This window comes from Phacochoerus africanus, chromosome 4 (assembly GCF_016906955.1).
Source record: "Phacochoerus africanus isolate WHEZ1 chromosome 4, ROS_Pafr_v1, whole genome shotgun sequence".
NCBI lineage: Eukaryota > Metazoa > Chordata > Mammalia > Artiodactyla > Suidae > Phacochoerus > Phacochoerus africanus.
This window is the reverse complement of record NC_062547.1, coordinates 117,502,980-117,524,459: the sequence shown is the minus strand read 5'-3', so window position 1 is coordinate 117,524,459 and position 21,480 is coordinate 117,502,980. Positions and strand designations below refer to the sequence as shown.

Sequence of the window (21,480 nt, the reverse complement as noted above, 5' to 3'; positions counted from 1 at the left end):
TTCCACCTTCGGCGTTGCATCCGAATGTTCTGTTCCGGAGGTTCGAGGATGGCTGCAGCCTTCGGACGCGTGGCCACATGGCCTCCGACCGCCGGGGCCCCGGGCAGGAGCGCGCGGCCGCCTTGAGTCTTGTGAGGCCCTGCCAGGGCTCTCTCGCCAGGAGCTGGTGCGATGGCTTGGGGGACGTTTGAGTTTCATAGACTGTACGTCAGAGAAATTTTAGTGGAAGCGGAGATTTCTTGGCTCTGAAAGGGAAAGGCCACGCCGTGTAACTGCACCTATGACTGCCTGCCAGTGTGAAATCGGGTCAGCGCGGAAGTGCCGTTTAAGGTTTAGATCTTCATAACTTTCAGGATGCAGAACTTGGATTTTAAGATGCGGGAATTAGTGTCACCAGCTTTGGAGGTGAGTTTTAATGTTTGTGTAGAAAAGATCAGTTGCTTCGAAGTTTGACGATTTTAAAAGACTTAGGCTTTTGTTTCTGAGTCGTAAAGGAGAATGTGGAGCTGCGATTACTTTCCCTCAGCTCTAATCAACAGAACAAATCATCCCAGTTGCTTTGGGGTCTGGAACTTTGGGCCACACAGCATTCCTTCCGCGGTTTTCTTGCAGCCTTTGTGTTGCCCATTCACTTTTGGCAACTAGTGAATGTGGTGTCAAAAAAGGCAAAAATCAAACACTTTTGCAGCCTTTTACTGCCTTTGTATTTGATATCTTCGGTGTAGGAGCTGCTTAAGTAACAGTTATGCTCATGTTACTTGCATAAGTGATTTTGATTCTGACAGTGTTAGGTGTTTCTCTTAACCGGTTTTAATTTTTGTTCAGCTTAAAGATGGACGCTTGAAGCATAGACTCGCTAGCTTAATACATGACTATGGGGAAGCAGAAAGATGACCTAAGGTAAGTTGATACTTCAGAATGAGAAACTTTCTAGGTTGGGGTGCCTTCTCTAGTAGGTATTAGTTAATAATTGTTCATTACTTAATTGTTTGGCAGTATTAGTACTGCTATATCTGTAAGCAGTTGTTTACTGCAGATGGGATGGCCTCTTCCCAGCTTATTCATCATAAAATCCTAAGATACATGTGTAGTAGCTAAATTTTAGAAAACCACTCTCCAGATATCAGGCATGTTTTATGTTGACATTTAAAGTCCAGAAGTACATACCTTGATACAGTGCAGAAGCATGTACTGCGAGTTTGTGGCGCATGTAAAAAAACGTTTACCTGTTAAATTGAGTACTTTGTTTTTTCTTTTAGGGTGTCCTTGCTGAGGAATTTGACGACTTGATCCTCAAGAGTTGGTTAGGGTTATGTAAAATTTTCAAGATTACTAAAAATTACTGCTTTTTGAGCAGTCCGTAAATGTACATATAAAACAGTGGGGCTATAAATAAAATGGTTTGTTTCTTGGAGGTTTGTGTGTTAATTTAACTGCCAGGAAGTAGCATTCTTTCACTGAACGATTAGGGGGAATCTCCCTCCCTCTCCCAGCAACTCCAAAATTGTTAACATCTCAGCTGTAAATATTCTGTGAATCTGTCACTGGTAGCCTTATAAGACACAGGCTTATGCTAGGCCCCAAGGAGAATTACATGCTTGCTTCCAATGTCTGATGCATGGTGAACTGAAATAGACCAGTTGGTTTCTACGTCACAGGTGTACTTACTTTGTTACTGAATTTTAAGTCAGCAAATAACCTTCACTTTGCAGGAAAGAACAAATGGTGTATTCAGGCATTCAGAATATTTATTGAAAGCACTGCACTAGCAGCTGGGAACACAGTGGTGGGCAAACACAATTCCTCCCTTTGGAAGCTTTCCGTTGAATGGAAGAAATGTCTTCACATCAAAACTTCGTTTGTGAGACAAGTCCTTTGCATGATAGGATTTGACCAGAAACCTGAGAAACGGTTGAGACTAAGGGTAGTTAATCATTTTTACAAGGCAAAACTGACCCTGTGCCATGTACAGTGGCCTGGAGCTCAAAATTGGGTATGACTGAAATAAGTCCAGATTTCTAACTTGGAGGTTTCCTTTAAGTGCCCTCATTAGACAAGAGTTGAATGCTTAATGAAGCTGGAAGGTGGCCATTATGGGAGCTGTGGATATTATCAGGCTGAACAGTTAAGAGGCCAGACCACTTAAAGCTCATTTTAAAGCAAAGGGAAATCCATGACAAATGCACACTGGCAAGAAAAGGGGTGTTGGTGTGCCAGTTTGAGGCTGCTATGGTTGTAAGAGATGATCACATTGGACCAGGATGGTAAAATCAGGAAAGAGATGGTTGAAGCTATAGTAGACAGGACCTGGTAATAGAGGATGTGTCTATAATGACTGCTAGGCGTATAGTCTTGTACAATCACAAATCCAGCTGGGGAGCAGCATTTTCAAGTAGTTAATTTGAATTGTCTTAGATTTCTAAGTGACCCCTTGTCACTATATTGGCTTGTAGTCAAACTATAGAAAAGCCATGGGAATAAATGAAACCCACTGGGGCAGAGAAATAGGGACTGGGGTTGAGAAAATTAACTGGTGAAGTAGCATAGGCTGAGCTGCAAAGGACAGTCAGAATGGTAGGAACAATGGGAAATAAACATAGAACAGTGACATGAAGGTGATGTTAGGTCTGCTTAAGCGGAGCAGTCTGGGAGAATCTATTAGAGATGGTTTGGGATAAACTAGGAGATTGAGAATGCTGGCTGCACCATTCAGGAGACAGAATGGGTGAAAAAAAAGTGGTAGTTGGGGAAGGATATTTGGTTGGCTTACTTTTTTTTAAGGGCCACACCTGTGGCATACAGAAGTTCCCAGAATATGGGTCAGAATGGGTGCTGCATCTGTGACCTACACCACAGCTCATAGCAACACTGGATCCTTAACTCACTGAGCAAGACCAAGGCTTGAACCCACATCCAATCATACTAGTTGGGTTCTTAAACCCCTGAGCCACAACAGGAAGTCCAGTCCTACTTTTTTTTTTTTTTTTGTCTTTTTAGGGCCGCACCTGTGGCTCATGGAGGTTCCCAAGCTAGGGGTCCAATCAGCTACGGCTGCTGGCCTATAGCACAGCCACAGCAACGCAGGATCCAAGCCTCTTCTGCAAGCTACACCACAGCTCACAGCAACGCTGGATCCTTAACCCACTGAGCGAGGCCAGGGATGGAACCCGAAACCTTATGGTTAATAGTCGGATTTGTTTCCACTGTGCCACTATGGGAACTCCCAGGCTTTCATTTTTTTTTTTTAAGTATGGGTCTTAAATAGGATCTAGCTGAGAGGAAGAGGCTGACTATATTAATACAGCAGAGAACAGGGGTAAGGAGGAGATGGGTTCCAAAGCCCAGGTAAAGGGACAGGTTGATGGCAGCCATGAAAAGGTTTAGCTGTGGATGTCCCCTAAATATTTCCCCTGTAGACTTCAGTCATTTGCAGAGAGAAAATCTGAAGTGGTATTTAGGGAGAGAGATAGCCAGGCAGGCTGTAGGGACTATTTGAGGTTGAGGTTATGAATTTACAAGCTGAGGTCAACTGAAATCCATACCCACATGTAGCCTTTTTTTTTTTTTTTTTTAAAGCACAAGACAAGGACACTAGAAATTTAAAGCAGCACTTAACAAAACTTTTTTTTTAACATTTTAAGTCAGTGGAACTTAATGCCACAAATTACAGTATTACAAAGAACATAAGAATAAAAATATCTGCAGTGTGAAAGTGATGCCTCAGTCATGTATCTGTGCACAGGCAGAGATCCACCCAGAGTTGAGAAGAACCTTTTCATCCCACTTGGTGTACTGCTGCGCAGCTAGCCAGATGCAATCCAGGATTCCAGAACTTTGATCAGAAGCATCTGGTCTTGGCTGTGGCAGACACAAAATACTCAGTTTCCAGGAAGGAAAACACGGCATCAAGTGGATACGTTTTTACAAGACTACTATCCTTCCAGTTACCAAATAAAAAAGCCCTTTAGGCACAAATATGCTGTAGTTAAACCTTTAAAAAATGGAATAGACTCCATTATTTTCTTCTGAAGAAACACTTCTGCACGTCCAAAATATTTGAATAATTCACAGTTTCAAAGTAAAAGTGGCACACATACCCTTCCCACCCCACACCCCAAACCCTTCACTGGGATCAAGTCTCTATCTTGAGGCGTGAAGCTTGGATAGTTTTTATTGTTTTTGCTGTGTGTTTTCCAGTCAGGTTGCTTGTAGATGTCTGAGATTTTTCTTCAATCAGGCTATCTTTAGACCCACTTCTTCTCTAGAAGAGAATATATAGAAAACAAGATTCAGAGAAGACAGCCAAATCAAGAATGACTAAGGTTTTCTTAAGTTTAAAATATCAACTTTTATTTATTTTTTCCTTTTTGGGATAGCATGTGAGGCATATGGAAGTTCCCAGGCTAGGGGTCAAATCTGAGCTTACACTTGCCGGCCTACACCACAGCCACAGCAACGTGGAGATCCGAGCCGCATTTGCAACCTACACCACTGCTCATGGCAACGCCGGATCCTTAACCTATTGAGCAAAGCCAGGGATCAAACCAGCATCCTCATGGATACTAGCCAGGTTCTTAACCCTCTGAGCCACAACAGGAACTCCTCAAGTTATATTTAGAAAAGATTCCTAATACCAAAAGCTGTTCAAATATTCCCTTTAAATAGTTAATTATGGGGAGTTCCCTTTGTGGCACAGCAGAAATGTATCCCACTAGGAAACATGAGGTTGCAGGTTCAATCCCTGGCCTCACTCAGTGGGTTAAGGATCCAGCGTTGCCATGAGCTGTGGTGTAGGTCACAGATGTGGCTGGGATCTGGCATTGCTATGGCTGTGGTGTAGGCTAGCAGCTGTAGCTCTGATTCGACCCCTAGCCCGGGAACCTCCATATGCCAGTTACATGCATAATAAACTTTATTCATGAAAATTAGGCATAAGTCCATTCCCTAATTAAGTGCCATTTCCTTTGTAATTATTGCTAAACCAGGTTCTCAGGCTTCCCACTTTTCCATGGAGGGGCAGAGAGATGAAGAGAAAGAAGATGGGGTAATTTATAATCTTCCCTTATTATATTTGCACTAGTCATGGAATGAAATCCCTACAGTACAATGCCCTGCAGGGGCTGGAGCTCCCTGTCAGCTGCGGGGCATGGGGCAGGGGAGGGATTTGGACAGGGACTGTCATGGGGACATGGGAGTGGAGCTACCTGAGCCTGAGCCCGACACCCATCTCCCACAGTTACAGGTGGAGTCCCTGAATGACACTGAAGGTGCCTCACACAGCTCCCTCCTCAGCTAAACCTTCCTGCTCTAGAATCCGTTTAGAATTCACCTGTCAGTGGATCTAGCTAATAAGCATATTTACTTCCCTGAAAGTATCTTTCCAACATAATGAGCTACACCCCAGAATTCTATTATTTTGAGATTTCTTTGGGCTAAAAATAAACCACCCTCTGAGAAGTCTTTCATCTGTTCCTATGACTGGCTTGATTTGTTTTATTCATATTCAAAGAAGCACTGATGACACAATTCAATGCTAAGCATGGGGAGTATGAATCAAGATAATTTTAGAGTGTGAGACATTATCTGTTTGGGAAGGAAGATGTCCAGGAAACAGAGGGATAGGACACCAGAACATGAGAGAGTCAGGACAGGAGAACTGAGAGCTAATATATCAGAAGGGTCACTACTGTGTAAGTTTGTAAGGACTGAACCTGTCACTTCCACCTGCAAACCTCAAGGGAATAAGAAAAATGAATCAAGGTCCCTAATCCACCCCATGAAAATGCAAGAAGAGGTGTAGACAGGCCAGGCCACTGCCAGAACGCTGGCATCATCCTGGAACCTAGGAAATAAAATTTTCCCACTTGCCCATGTCATTAGCATCCTTCCTCCACATGGTAACCAGATCAATGGTTTCCTTTTGGCACTTGGAATAAGAAAGGATAAAATGCAAACAAACTCTTACCCAGTGGCATCTACAGCCCCGCATTAATTATGACTTCCTTCCTCCTCGCTCTGCTCAGACCTCAAACACCCAGGCCTTTTCCAGCTTCAGTATGTCCCCACGCTCTTCCCTCTGCTTCCATCAGCCTTCCCCCACACTCACTTGGCTGGCTCCTTCTCAATGGCGAGCTTCAGCTTTATATGTCACCTTCTGAGGTGGCCTTTGCCCTATCTGTCTAAAGTAAGGTCACATGTTCATTTTTTAGCTCTGGCCTTTGTTTCTTCATAAGGCCTACCTATTTTTTTTATTGTTTTACCTGTTTTATGTGTTATGTGTCAAGGCTAAGAGTGAGCAAACATTTTTTGTAAAGGGCCAGATTATGGACGACTTCCTGTCCCTACTGTATATTCTTGCCCCCTCTTTCCCCAAACAACCCTCTAAAAACATAAAAACAAGTATTAGATATCTGGGCAATACAAAAACAGGCAACAGACTAGATTTAACCCTGGGCTGTAGCTTGCTAACTGCCTCAATCAGTGCCTTGTCACTCCTTAGATGTGCTCATTAGCTATTTGTTGAATTCAAAATCAAAGGTGTCCCAGAGACAAGCCTAGGATCAGTGCCATTGATCAGAAGAGGCATGAGTTGTTCTCACATGCAACAAAATGACAACTATTCTTTCAACATTTTCATGTGTCTAATTTGTTTTGAAATTCCTCAGTGATGGTGATTAGGGAGACTAGAGTAGTTGGAAAAGCAAAAATACACTGAAATTCCCATTTGTATTGAAGGCAAATTAAATTTAAGACAAAAAAAAAAGAGCTCTGAAAAATAACTGGTGCTTATTAATCCTCACAGTAACTATAAGAGGTAGATTATTATCTACACTGCATAGACATTTAGCCTTAGAAGTTAAACTGTATTCAAAGTCACACAAGTGGTGTGTGGAGATGAGACATCAATGCAGATCCTGTCTAAATGCAAAGCCTAAACTACCGATCATGAATATAATTTTTTAAAAGTGCTATTGCCTTGAAAAAAAAAAAAACTGGACAATCTACTAGCTCTCCGAGATTTATCTAATCAAAAATTATGCAGATTTTAGTGGATGTTGTGGTTAACTAGCCAGCTCTCCATTCCAGAGTGGGGCATTCATTCCCCAGCCACCAGGTGTGGTGGCTGCCATATAGCTCAAAACTGAGCCCTCCTCAGGAACTGCCAAGCATTGGTCTCAAGTCACCTGCTAGGTGGTGAGTGTCCGCAGGTGAAGACACAGCCCCCTTGTCTCCAGGTGGGATGAATCAGAAAGGTCATTTCAGCTCCAGATTCCCCAGGGGATTGGCTGATTCCTTTACTGGGACTGTACCACTGAGTTCCACCCTTGCCTACCTTGCACTCCCCAAAAATTGTTGCTCCAAAGAGCACTTTCCAATAAACTTCTCTTTTTTTTTGTCTTTTCTAGGGCCACTCCCACAGCATATGGAGGTTCCCAGGCTAGGGAGTCTAATCGGAGCCTAAGACGCCAGTCTATGCCAGAGCCACAGCAATGCAGGATCCGAGCCACGCCTGCAACCTCCACCATAGCTCACGGCAACGCCAGATCCTTAACCCACTGAGCAAGGCCAGGCATCGAACCTGCAACCTCATGGTTCCTAGTCGGATTCGTTAACCACTGCGCCACGAAGGGAACTCCTCCAATAAACTTCCTTCCTGCCAATGTCCACCTCAGAGTCTCCTCCTAGGGAACGTAACCTAAATTACCACAGGCTTTTTCTATCCTTGATCAAGTCATTGACAAAAAAGGGTCAGGACAAGCACAGGGCAGTGTGTGATGGATACACTAGAGTCAGGGTTTTCAGTCAGGCTGTCCATGAACTTTTTGAATTGTATGCTTATGTGCATTAAGTATATGGTCACATGAATGTTTATGGGACAGAGACAGTAGTCACAATGGTCTTTTCAAAAGGATCCGCGATCCAAACAATCCATGGAAACAATGGGCTGATACTGATCCACTGCCTACATTAAGTTTGTATCCCAAGGAATTGTTTAACCAGATAGGAATCCATCCAACAACCCTACACAGCCTCCATGTTTTTCTGTCTCATTAAAAAATACTCCGTGGGAGATGATGTCAAACTCCTTGCTGAAATATGTTTGCTACCATGCTCCCCTGATGGATCTAGGAATACAGCTGAATGCTAAGTTGATCTTGTTAAGGCAGCTAGATGCTTTGCTATGCCCCTGAATTCCCTTTTGACTAGATTTTTAAACATTTCTGAACAAAAGTAATCCTCTTTGATGGAGAAGACAAACAAAACAGGACTTGATTAATTCTCCGGTCTGCCACCAGTTAAGTAAGTAAAGCCATTTAAAATAAGTTTCTTTATTCTGGCTCTAAACAATCTTTGTTACCCTTGTTATCCTTAGCCTTGCCCCAGGCCTCACATCATTTTAGACCCCACACAACCTCTGGCTGTCACTCCTGACACAACCCTTCCTAGGTTGTGCCTTGTCCTGATCACACACCCTCCATCCTTCTCCTTTCATGCTTTGCACCTTTTTTTTTTTTTTAAACCACAGAATCTAGTCGTCAGTACCAACACCTTCTTAAAACTTTATTATTACCTACCTGATGAACTGTGGAGCCACCAGAACCCTGAGCATCTGAAGAACGGGTCACAGGAAGCGGAGGTACAAGATCCGTTTTTGAACTGCAGAGAGCGAGTTTGGGAATTAATAATTGAGACAGTACCTAGGATCACAACTTGAGCTGAAAGAGGGCTACGGCAAAGTAGGCATGCATTACGTATCTTTGTAATCCTTCCAGTGCTTCACACAGCCATTTCATAAATGTTTGTGAATTAAGTTCGACAGGTTAAGTAACTTGCACCAAACCACAGCAAATAAATAGAAGAACCAAGAATACAACATAGGTATAGTTCCCAGGTGCTTTTTTTTACTGTGATAGGTGATATAAATGGTTTCTTGATTTGTTTCTAGAGAAACATTTATTGGCCATTTATCCTTTTTTATAAACCTATGGAGCTATAGACAGCAATGCCCTACATTCCAAGCAAAACAAAAAACGACAACAAAAAAACCCTGGCCTCTCTCTCTCTCCATTGGGCTAACCTATCTCCCAATTTATAAATGCTTATTAAAGTTTTAAGCCTTGGAGTTCCCTTCATGGCACAGTGGTTAACGAATCCGACTAGGAACCATAAGGTTGTGGGTTCGATCCCTGGCCTTGCTCAGTGGGTTAAGGATCATGTACTAAAAACTACATGTCAATTTCACCTCAAATTACCTCAATTAAAAACCAGTTCTCAGGCTGTTAAATGAATCTCAGATCACAATTAAAAATTATTAAATCTGGGAGTTCCCGTCGTGGCCCAGTGGTTAACGAATCCGACTAGGAACCATGAGGTTGCGGGTTCGGTCCCTGCCCTTGCTCAGTGGGTTAACGATCTGGCATTGCCGTGAGCTGTGGTGTAGGTTGCAGACACGGCTCAGATCTCTCATTGCTGTGGCTCTGGCAAAGGCCGGCAGCTACAGCTCCGATTAGACCCCTAGCCTGGGAACCTCCATATGCCAAGAGAACGGCCCAAGAAATTGCAAAAAACCCTAAATAAATAAATAAATAAAGTTTTAAGCCTTAATTCAGACTTTAATGGTATATAAATACAATAAATATCCATGATTGTAGTCTTTTTACAAATGTATGCATGATTATTTTTTAACATATTCATTTAAAATATAGCACCTGGAATTCCCTTCATGGCTCAGCAGTTAACGAACCTGACTAGGATCCATGAGGACACGAGTTCGATCCCTGGCCTCACTCAGCGGGTTAAGGATCCAGCACTGCTGTGAGCTCTGGTGTAAGTCACAAATGCAACTCAGATCCCACATTGCTATGGCTGTGGTGTAGGCCGGTGGCTACAGCTCCAATTCAACCCCTAGCCTGGAAACTTCCATATGCCATAGATGCAGTCATTAAAAAAAAAAAAATCAATAAAATAAAATACAGCATCTATTGGGAGTTCCCTGGTGGTCTAGTGGATAGGATTCATGCTTTCACTCCTGCAGCGTGGGTCCACTCCCTGGTCTGGGAACTGAAATCCCACATCAAGCCTCTACACACTATGCCCAAAAAATAAAAATAAAAAGTAAAAAATAAATACAGTACCTATTGTGTCAAAAGAGATATGGTCACTTTCCTCAAAAGAAAAACTAAATAACACAAACTGCTATATGTCAATATTTGCTGTAGTAAAAGAAAAGACAAAATGCCATCAGATCAAAAAGAAATTCTTATACCAACTTCTCTCAAATATGGATACATTTAGTATTGAAAATAGAATAGCTCGTGTATTTTTTTCTTCCTTCTGAAAGCTTCAGTGCAAAGCTTGGGAGGGCCATAATTGAGCCTAAGTGTTGTCTAGGTCTGTGCCATTCAATATGGTAGCCACTAGCCACACATGGCTGCTTAATTGAAATTGGTTAAAATATTTTTAGTTTCTAGGCCACTCTAGCCACGGTTCAAATAATCCACAGCCATACGGAACATTCCCATCATTGCAGAAATTCTACTATACCATACGCTGTTCTGGAGCCAGAATGATGGACTCAGGCTTGCCTACTTACTTCACTTCCGAGAGAACAGATCGCTCTCCATCTGAACACTGGGACCTGCGATACTGGCGGTAACTTCGAGGTGAATGAGAATGCCTGATGCGGATGGGGTCACCTTGAGTCCTGAACAGCAACGAAACACCACAGAGACAAACACACCCAAACTCAGAAGAGGATAAGTTAGAGTTTTTCCTTCTTGTTGAAACTACAAAGGAATGATAACTGAGAGTTGTAAAAAGAACTGGACCCCTCTAAGCTTGGAAAGCCTACGTGGCTTAAATTTTATAAGGCAACAAAAGAAAACTGCCTCCATCACACATCAAAATAAAACTTTATAATACAGTTGACCCCTAACAGTGCCAGGTTAGGGGTACCAACCCTGAGCAAAGCTGAAAATCCCCATAAAGCTTTACAGTCCACTCTTCACAGATTCAACCAACCAGGATTTATAATACCACTGTATTTACCTAGCAAAAAAAATCCTAGTGTATGTGGACTCACAAAGCTCAAACCCATGTTGTTCAAGAGTCAAATATATTTGCATATACTTTTTAAACATAAAATTGTAATGAAATAGTCCATGAAGTTGAATTCTCTCCAGTAGTATGAAAGAAGAAAAAAACTACAGTGCAGAAAAAAAAAGTGACATTCCTACCACAAAATGTTAGTCATTGCCCTAGCCACTAACCAGCGTGTTATTAAGAATTCAATCTCTGGGAGTTCCCATCGTGGCTCCTCGGAAATGAACCTGACCAGCATCCATGAAGACACAGGTTCAATCCCTGGCCTTGCTCAGTGGATTATAGATCTGGCGCTGCTGTGAACTGTGGTGTAGGTCGCAGACGCAGCTGGGATCCTGTATTGTTGTGGCTGTGGTGTAGGCCAGTGCCTACAGTTCCAATTTGACCCCTAGCCTGAGGACCTCCATATCCTGTGGGTAGGGCCCTAAGAAGACAAAAAAAAAATTTAAAAAAAAATTCAATCTTTGGTGTAAAGAGGAGGGGTGTGGGGAGGTGTATACCAACCAGCAACCTGACAGCACTGGGAAGAAAGCATGGGTTAAGGAAGGGGGGGAAAAAAAAAAAACAATGAAGTAGGCCCCCACTTTCTCTTAACTCATTATGGCAGGGCAGACAACAGAGTTAACAGGTCATCTTCTGGTGCATCCTATACCAAGTGGAGGTTAGAGAATCCTATTATGCCTTCACGAAGCACACTCAGTGTGCTAGCTCCATTACAAGAATTGGATTGGGTTCCTATGACAGGGTTTTGGGGCCAACATAATTCTTTTGGTGTTAAAATAATGAATAAAAAGCAACTATTTTAGGAGTTTCCATCGTGGCGCAGCAGAAACGAATCCAACTAAGAACCATGAGGTTGTGGGTTCGATCCCTGGCCTTGCTCAGTGGGTTAAGGATCCGGCATTGCCATGAGCTATGGTGTAGCTTGCAGAAGAGGCTTGGATCCTTCGTTGCTGTGGCTGTGGCGTAAGCCGGCAGCTATAGCTCTGATTAGACCCCTAGCCTGGGAACCTCCATATGTCATGGGTGCTGCCCTAAAAGGACAAAATACAAAAAAAAAAAAAAGGCAACTCTTTTACCAATCAATACCTCAAAAAATGATTTTATGTTTTAAAACTGATATTAATCATCAAAATCCCCATTGTACCTACCACCTAGTAATAGGCAGTTAATAGGAAAGACAATGATTGCAGTACAGAATGAGAATAATTAGCTTTAATACAATCTTTTCTACTTCTTCCTCTATAGTTAAATTTTAGGTAAAATGGAAAAACAAAGCACTACATGGAGCACCACTAAAGAATACAAATGGGTTGCTCATAAATATTAGCAAAACTATTGAAAAAATGTTTTCAAAGACATACTCTATTTTAGTGTATGGAATCTCTTTTAATTGTTCTTCTGACAATCCAGATGGATCCACAAGTTCCTTTCTAGAAAGGAAGGTACAAGAGAATTAAAATTTCAACAATGGTATTAATACTGACATCCTTCACACTCAGCAGGTGAGTTTTCTCTTCCAAATCTTGCTGCCAAACACAGTTTTAGTAAAACTAAGAGAGACATAAGCCAGGAAGGACGATTTAAAAGCCAGGATCTATTTAAGGAAAAAAGGGGAGGCAAACCTTTTCCATAGCTCTTCTACCCTCTTCCAATTTTTCTATATCCAGAATGAGGTGACTCTCCAGCCATCCCCCATTTCCCTACAAAAGATCTGCTTCTCCCCCCTGCAACAGGTGTCTTTTTTTCCCATCTAAATCTCTTCTCCTTGCTATCTCTGTATACATTATTGGCCTGAGGCTCATTCGCAGGTGGAGCTACATGGTCTCAGGAACTGTCAGGGCTGCCTGCAGAGGTGGCTGTGGTAAGACACCCCCGCTGAGCGCCACGTTCCACAAAATGATGGCAGTGAGGGCCACGTGACAGGCTTCAGCCCAGCACTGCCTCTTGGTGTAAGGGGGCTTCCTTGTAAATGCCTTCAAACCACATGAGTTTTAAAATAACAACGGAGGGAAAAGCAGTACTCACTGAATATGCTTCCATAACTCTTCTTTTGCTTGGATATCAGGACTTCTCCTATAAACAGAAAAACAACACACATCTCTACAAACATGCTTCACTGAATGACCCCATTGCTAACCTTAGCAGAGCCATCATGTTAACAGTTTTTGGACTGCAAAGTTCTTATTTGCCAGCTGACACCAGACAAGGAAAGACTGGACGAGGAGAGCTAATGTGGGATGGTTAGCACAAAGATGCCAATTTCTCTCCTAGCCCACTGAAGAAAAATCTCATAAAAATCAGCCATCACCAGGGCTTCACTTAATGCAAGAGCCTAGAACTATATGGGCAAATCCAGAGACTCTCCAGTGGTTGTTTTACAGTGAAGAAAGATTCAGGGCTTCTGGTTCTGGTCCTTCTAACCATTTTTAAGTAAAAGCAAAAGAATCCATCCTGATTCCATTACAATGAAAGATCCCAACAGGATCTGCAATTGCCAGGTGGAAGCAGCACTGTAAGAGAAAAGAAAGTGGTGGGACAGCCAGGTGGGCAGACTGAGCATCAGTGACCACTGTCCTTTCTTGTAACACCTGAGGCCATGTTCCAGGCCAAGGTCTGAGCTCACAAATGCGGCCACCTCCGCACACCCTTGTCCATCCTACCTGTAGACCCCACAAGTACTACTTGAATAGAAATTGCACCACTACTCCTAACTTCCTAGAACGAGAAATTCAGAGCCAGCACTCAGGTGTTCACACTCCCCATAATAGCAATGATCTATTATCACAGCAATTGTTGCCACAGAAGTTTTTTTTTTCTACTGAGAAAATGATAAGCTTTCATAAGTCCTTTCAAGGAAACCATGGCCTAATAAAGGCCCAAACCCTAACAATTAAAAGGCCTGGAGCTAAATAAAGCCACCTGTATACTCTGCCCTATGGAATTTTACATTCATAACCTGTATCGGCATTTCTGGGCTCAATATCACTTTCAGCATATGAAATTATGACTGCTTTCCTTTTTCTCAGTTAATAAGGCACCACTGAGGCATTCTGGTTGGTCAGAGCCCACAAAATACAATAAATTACTTTCTAGCAATTGAATTGACTTAAGTGGTTTTTATTCCTTTGTGGGGAAAAAAAACTTGTGTGTAAAGACCTTTTAATCAACTAAAATAAGTCAAAACATAGAAGATAAGGGGGAAGGGGTGAAGCCCTGGTCTCAGACAGATAAAAGATGATATTGTTGAATGCAGAGTTTGTCACAGAGAATAAAGTTGTGTGCTTTAAAAAAATCTTAAGAGGAATTCCCCTTGTGGCACAGAGGAAGGGAATCTGACTGGTGACCACAAGGTTGCAGGTTAGATCCCTGGCCTCACTCCGTGGTTGTTAAGGATGCAGCGTTGTCCTGAGCTGTGGTGTAGGTTGCAGATGTGCCTTGGATCCTGCGTTGCTATGGCTGTGGTATAGGCCCAGCAGCTGTAGCTCCAATTGGACCTCTAGCCTGGGAACCTCCATATGCCACAAGTGCGGCTGTAAAAAGCAAAAAAAAAAAAAAACTTTAAGAAATGCTTCTTTGGAATGATTTCCTGTATGGGATATGCCTTTCCTGAACTGGCTGGTCTGATTAACTAGACAGTCTGTTAACCCACTAAATGATACTGCCAGAGAAAATGCTAATTTTCAACAGCTCTAAGCTATTCTGTTCCAGAGAGAGATGGCTCCATTGTAATTATACACCAGCACCTGATTCTCACAGTAAGCCACCCAATTATCCAAATATCTAGGCGAGGAAGCTATTCTACAGGTCATCATTCTTATTTCAAGGAGGTACAGTGGCGGGGGTGGGGCTTTCAACCTCAGCACTACTGACACTTGGGCTCAGATCACTGCTGGTTACTGGGGGCACTGCAGGGTGATTGGGGGCACCCAGAGCCTCTACCCCTAGAGGCCAGTAAGACCTTCCCAGTGTGACAACCAAAAAAATGTCTCCAGACACTGCCAAAAATCCTGGGGGTCAGGGGTGGGGTTGCTCCATATTAGGAAACAGCTGGTCAAAGGTATGATCTGGAGGTAAGAACAGCTAGGGTTTGGTAAAGGAACTCAGACGTCAAGTTATTGCAACGACCCATTATGTAGATGTTGAAATAATGCTGAAAAGAATGACATGGAGGCAGGAGCCACATCTTCAAAGAATGAAGGAAGTGGTATAATTTGATGGCAGGAGTCTCAAAGCTAAGCGCTTTGAGGGAGGATGGGAAGAGAATAAGAAAAGGCAGTGAGGGGTGGGAGGGTGTGTCCCCCGCTCCCCACACATCAGGCCTAGAAGAAAGACAGTGAATATGAACAACATACAAAAAAATGATAACAGATACTTGAGTGCTGGAATTGAAGGTATTTTATTTTCTTATACACACTTTCCTATCTTGTCTGATTTTTTTTTTAAGCCAAGAGACTCTCTTACCTTAATTATCAGAGAAGAAAAAACCATAAAGGTATTTTCATGTTTCAAAAAATTACTATTGCAGCACTTCCACCGGAAATGCCTTTCATTCCCATCTCAGAAGAATTAGATGTTATCTTAACCCAAAAAAAGAGTATCAGTCCTTCCAGCTATAAATATTGGTCCTAAAAGATTCAGGAATTCAGTCTCTGTTTAAATTCTATAACACCCATAATAGTCATATGTTCAACTCAACTGTTCTGAAATGCCAGCAGTTTCAAACAGCTTCAAGGCAGAGAAAAGCTCCAAAGCTTAAAAAAAAAAAAAAAAATGCTAATTCCCTCCAACTGCTTAGACCACCTGTGATTTAACAAATGTAAACACAGGCTACATGCTAATGAGAAATGCATTATTTTTATGCTTACATCTGCACACATTTCATCAATAATTTAGGATGATTTCATGATGCAAAGCTCAACATTTGTGGCTTCAGAAAGCTGTGGAATTTTAACAGCCATTTTTCTTAATTAAAAGGCCCTTAATTATGCAGATGTTTTATGTGCCCTCTCCAAATAAGCTCCTAAGGAAACAGAACCATGAGTTTTCCCATGGCTACAATGCATATAAAACATATGCATGGAGTCGAGTATTAGTCCATTGTTTTTCAAAAGCACCCTTCATTCACACCTTTTATCAATAACTCAATTGAAATTGCTATTCACTTTTCAGAGAAACGTATCTAATGAGACATCATTTAGAAATAATTTTCCTTTTTTCCAAACCCCAAAATAAGACTTCAGGAATCTATAGCATTAAAACCCCATCTTTGCATACAGTTTTCTCTATACCCCCAAATATTCCAATTATACTACCTAGAAAATATTACACTATAGTATTACAGTGTAGTATATACTTTGTTCTATATACTATACTGAAAATAAAATAAATATGACAGCATTTGACTGATTATTTTTGTGATCATATATGGACCACTGCCTTAGAAGGACATTTAGAGTTGAAAATGTGTTGCTAAGAAAACTAAGCTTAAAAAACAGCTCTTTGTTTAAAGAATTCAGGGAGTTCCCTCCGTGGCACAGCAGAGGTGAGTCCAACTAGGAACCATGCATGAGGTTGCGGGTTCGATCCCTGGCCTTGCTCTGTGGGTTGGGGATCCGACGTTGCTGTGGCTCTGGTGTAGGCCAGCAGCAACAACTCCAATTGGACCCCTAGCTTGGGAACTCCCATAGGCTGCGTGTGCGGCCCTTAAAAAAAAAAAAAAATTCAAAGTACTTAACATATATATCTCAGTAATTCCTCACCATATTCCTGGATGGTCAGAATAAATATGAATGGGAGATTTTTTTTTTTCCTTTTTGTCTTCTTAGGCCCCCAGGCTAGGGAGGGGTCTAATAGGAGCTGTTGCTGCCAGCCTATGCCAGAGCCGCAGCAACGCCAGGTCCCAGCCACATCTGCGACCTACACCACAGTTCACGGCAACGCAGGATTCTTAACCCCCTAAGAGAGGTCAGGGATAGAACCTGCAACCTCATGGTTCCTAGTCGGATTCGTTTCCACTGCGAAAAGACAGGAACTTCTGAATAGATGTCTTCTTTTCCCTTTCCCTCTCTCAGAATTAAAGAAAGAAGCCGCAGAGGCCAGAAACCTAGTTGCTAAAGATCGCTCAGGAGTCACTCCCAGGGGCTTCATGTTAAATCTTCATCTAAAACACCAGACTTCTGTTTTCTATTTCAGTGGGAACATCATTTCACTCTGACACCCTCATCTTCCACATTATCAGTATTTTTCTATACAAGTAGTAAGACATTACTGCCACCAGAGGGCGCCTGAGCCTTCTCACACACACAAGTTGAACCTTTGCAAACCATTGTTCCACCTTCAATGCCTCTTCCAAGTATCTCCCAATGAGCACAAGTTTACTCACACAGAAAAGAAGTCTCATCTAAGTTTTCTAATGACAAATAAACACAAATGGCAATGCACCTGAAGGATATACTAGATAGAACTATATTTCTTACATTTTACTACATAATATCCAATCATATTTCAGTTTCATGTGTTTTAGGAGAGAAGGGTTTTGTATTTTATATTACTGTATGCCTCTGGAATTGAATAATGAATGCAATTTTCTAGCTTTCCACTGGAGATTTAAAAAACAATGCATGAATCATACACATTTTATGTATCATAACATATTAAATCCTCAGTGGATACCTCTACACGGGCAATCTAGAGAGACTGCAGCAGGAATTCAAGAATTTGGGAGGGGAGTTCCCACTGTGGCACAGCAGAAATGAACCAGACTAGTATCTGTAAAGATAGGGCTCAATCCCCGGCCTCACTCAGTGGGCTGGGGATCCTGCGCTGAGATGTGATCTGTGGTGTAGGTCGCAGCCGCAGCTCTGATCTTTCATTGCTGTGGCTGTGGTGTAGGCTGGCAGCTGTAGCTCCAATTTGACCCCTATCCTGGGGACTTCCATATGCCGCAGGAGGGGCCCTAAAAAGCAAAAAAGAAAGAGAAAAAAGAATATGGGAGAGAGAAGCGGTTTACTATATATCTGAAATGCTACATATACTTACAAATACATCTGAAGAACAATTTTAATTACTTTCTTCAGGAGCTGCTCTAACCATGTTTCCACCTTAGGGGAAAGAAAAAGCTGCAGTGGTTCTTAGTGATTCTTATATATATATATATTTTTTTGGTCTTTTGTCTTTTTTTAGGGCCACACCCACGGCATATGGAAGTTCGAAGGCCAAGGGTCCAACTGGAGCTGCAGCCGCCAACCTACACCACAGCCACAGCAACTTGGGATCAGAGCCACATCTTCGACCTACACCACAGCTCACGGCAACACCAGATCCTTAACCCACTAAGTAAGGCCAGGGATTGAACCTGAGTCCCCATGGATGCTAATCGGGTTTATTAACCATTGAGCCATGATGGGAACACCCATATTCTCATTTTTATGTGACTTGGTCCACCCTACTCTCTTCACTTCTCAGCTCCTCCTCATTTCAAGGGGAAAAAAAATCAAGTATCTTGTTGACAGGGATTAAGTGAGGCCCACAGAACAAATTATAGCAACTCCAAGTGCAAGTGTTTATGCTGTCACTTGACACATATGCTCTGACTTAATGTTCAGCAAAATCTCATGAGAATGGTATTACGATGCTAGAAGTTCATGGAGTTTAAGTAATAAGCTAACATTCAGAGGCCTAGCATGCAGCAGAGATCTGGTCTTACAGCATCCAGAAGGTATTTTCTTCCAACAAACCTCAGGCTTTTAACGTCATAGCTCAAATAAAAGACAGAGCCCAGTTTGTCCTAAATAAAGCAATCCATTATCTTGCAGAGTTGTAACACTTTTATCCAGCTGCCTACTTAATATTTCCACTTGGTTTTTCCAGCCTAATGCAACAAAAATCTTGACATTCCCCACATAACCCCAGACCGTCTCACTCCATCTCATGGATGGAGCGGGTAAAAAGGCATGGCTTTAAAAAGTTAAAATTCAACTCTGCTATCTTCCCACTTCAACTCTGTTGGTTCTCCTCCCTAAATGTTTATTTCCACCACCAGCACCTTTTCTGAGCTAAAAACCACCTCCCACTTGATCCACGGCAAAACATTTTTAGTTGCTCTTCCAGCTTCCTTTCTGTTCTCAATCTGCCTTTTACTCAGCAGCCAGAGCAACCTCTGAATGAACCAGCCTTCAAATAGTTTTTTGTGTTAACCACACTTTGGACATACATATAATCAGTCAATTTCAGTTACAAAGTCACACCCCCCCCCCAAACATTTTATGGTTTGCTTTGAATCCAAAGTCCAGGAGTTCCCTTGGTGGCTTAGCAGTTAGTGAACCTGACTAGTATCCATGAGGATGTGGGCTCAATCCCTGGCCTTGCTCAGTAGGTTAAAGATCCGGTGGTGCCATGAGCTGTAGTGTAGGTCACAGATGTGGCTTGGATCTGGTGTTGCTGTGGCTCTGGAGGAGGCCGGCAGCTGCAGCTCCAATTCCATCCCTAGCCTGGGAACTTCCATGTGCTGTCAGTCAGGCCCTTAAAAAAAAAAAAAAAGAATGAATGAATCCAAATTCCAGAAAGGCACACATCAAACTCTTAACGAGTTTCTCTTACCCAGCTGCAGGGTTCAGAGATATCCCTCTCTCTGATCTTTTTATCATATGGGCAAGATTAAAGTTTAAATAAGACTTTAAATTCAAAGTACCATTAGGTTATTTTCTTTTTTCATTTCATTTTTATTTTACAGTTGATTTACAATGTCATGTTTTCTTCAGGTGTGCACCAAGGAGGTTCAGTTATACATTTACATACCTTCGTTTTTTGAGATTATTTTCCCATACAAGTTATTACAGAATATTGAGTATAGTTCTCTGTGCTATACAGCAGGTCCTTTCTGGTTACCTAATTTATATATAGTAGTGTGTGTGTGTTAATCCCAACCTCCCCATTAGGTTCTTTTCTAGTATCGGCTGACCTGATGGAAGCAATACCCAATTCAAAGATAATTATCTACTTCCAAAGAACATTTCTTTCTTTCTTTCTTTCTTTCTTTTTTTTTGTCTTCTTGTCTTTTCTAGGGTCACACCCACAGCATATGCAGGTTCCCAGGCTAGGGGCAAATCGGAGCTATAGCCACTGGCCTATGCCAGAACCACAGCAACACAGGATCCGAGCCGTGCCTGCAACCTACACCACAGCTCACGGCAACACCGGATCCTTAACCCACTAAGCGAGGTCAGGGATCGAACCTGAAACCTCACGGTTGCTAGTCGGGTGTGTTAACCATTGAGCCACTACGGGAACTCCCAAAGGATATTTCTGAATTCCTGCTTAAGGTCCAATGGAGTAACTGGTATCAGTCAAATCCTCCCTCCCAGCCTCATAAATTATAAAACAAAATATACAAAGAACAGTTTTTCAGACATTGGGCAACAGATACCATAAGTCTGTGATCTTTGAGGCAAGGGAAACACAAGGTGCTCCAGTTTTCCATCTGGGGGCACTCTGCCAATGTTGCATGAGGAGGTGAAACTCGAGAAGCAACAGATTCACAGGGCTGAGGAGCTGGAGATAGAATTTGAGGCCATTGATAATGCTGAACTTTACAGCACAGAATAAAATGAAAAGGGGGACGGACTCCAGGAGTGTGCACTGGGTTTCCCTTAAGAGGCTGGCTGAGAACATGCACTACATGTATTCTATACATAAGCTCGGTGAGACCCTGAGGGCTCACGAAAAGCAGCCACTGCAAGGCTGAGAGCTGAACAGAGCTTCCGAGGTGAAGGGTAGAAGACGAGCTTCTGTAGCAGTCACCGTGGAGAGGCCCTGCGGAGCACTCTGCCTTCAGCTAAGACTCCAGAAAGGCCAGGCTTTGGGAATAAGGACCAAGCTCAAAGTAAAGAACATATACTGAGCTAAGGACAAAGTCTAAAAAGCCCTACCCGATCAAAGTGTAAATCCAAGCATAAAAAATAAGATCAAGAGGACCCAACAGTCATTCACCTGCCTACCTGAACTGAACAAAACCTGATACTCTTCTTCAAAGGAAGACAACATAATCCAGACGTCCTACAACCCACTGATTAAAATTTCCAGCACACAGGAGTTCCCGTCGTGGCACAGCAGAAACGAATCCAACTAGGTTCGATCCCTGGCCTCACTCAGTGGGCTAAAGATCCAGCATTGCTATGAGCTGTGGTGTAGGTCACAGATGCAGCTCAGATCTGGCATTGCTGTGGCTCTGGTGAAGGCCAGCAGCTGTAGCTCCGATTCAACCCCTAGTCTGGGAACCTCCATATACTGTGGGTGAGGCCCTAAAAAGCATATAAATTAATTAATTAATTAATTAATTAATTAATTTAATGTAATTTCCAGCATATAAATAAGAGT

General features: G+C 42.4%; 1 protein-coding gene and 1 non-coding gene across 4 annotated transcripts in view; one reads left to right on the top strand and one right to left on the bottom strand.

Moving 5' to 3' along the window:
• Positions 1–610: 610 nt before the first annotated feature.
• LOC125126594 (small nucleolar RNA SNORA13) lies at positions 611–745 on the top strand. The gene has a single exon (XR_007134699.1). It is a non-coding gene; the product is annotated as a small nucleolar RNA SNORA13 (small nucleolar RNA).
• Positions 746–3,598: 2,853 nt separating this feature from the next.
• Positions 3,599–21,480, bottom strand: part of EPB41L4A (erythrocyte membrane protein band 4.1 like 4A) — a 264,522-nt gene continuing 246,640 nt past the window's right edge. For all 3 annotated transcript variants that reach the window (XM_047778430.1, XM_047778432.1, XM_047778431.1), the window contains 5 exons: positions 13,132–13,179; positions 12,468–12,536; positions 10,595–10,705; positions 8,577–8,658; positions 3,599–4,261 (listed from right to left, as the gene is read on the bottom strand). In XM_047778430.1, coding sequence (XP_047634386.1) covers positions 4,133–4,261; positions 8,577–8,658; positions 10,595–10,705; positions 12,468–12,536; positions 13,132–13,179 — 439 coding nt within the window. In that variant the 3' untranslated portion in view covers positions 3,599–4,132. The remainder of the gene's footprint in view (positions 4,262–8,576; positions 8,659–10,594; positions 10,706–12,467; positions 12,537–13,131; positions 13,180–21,480) is intronic.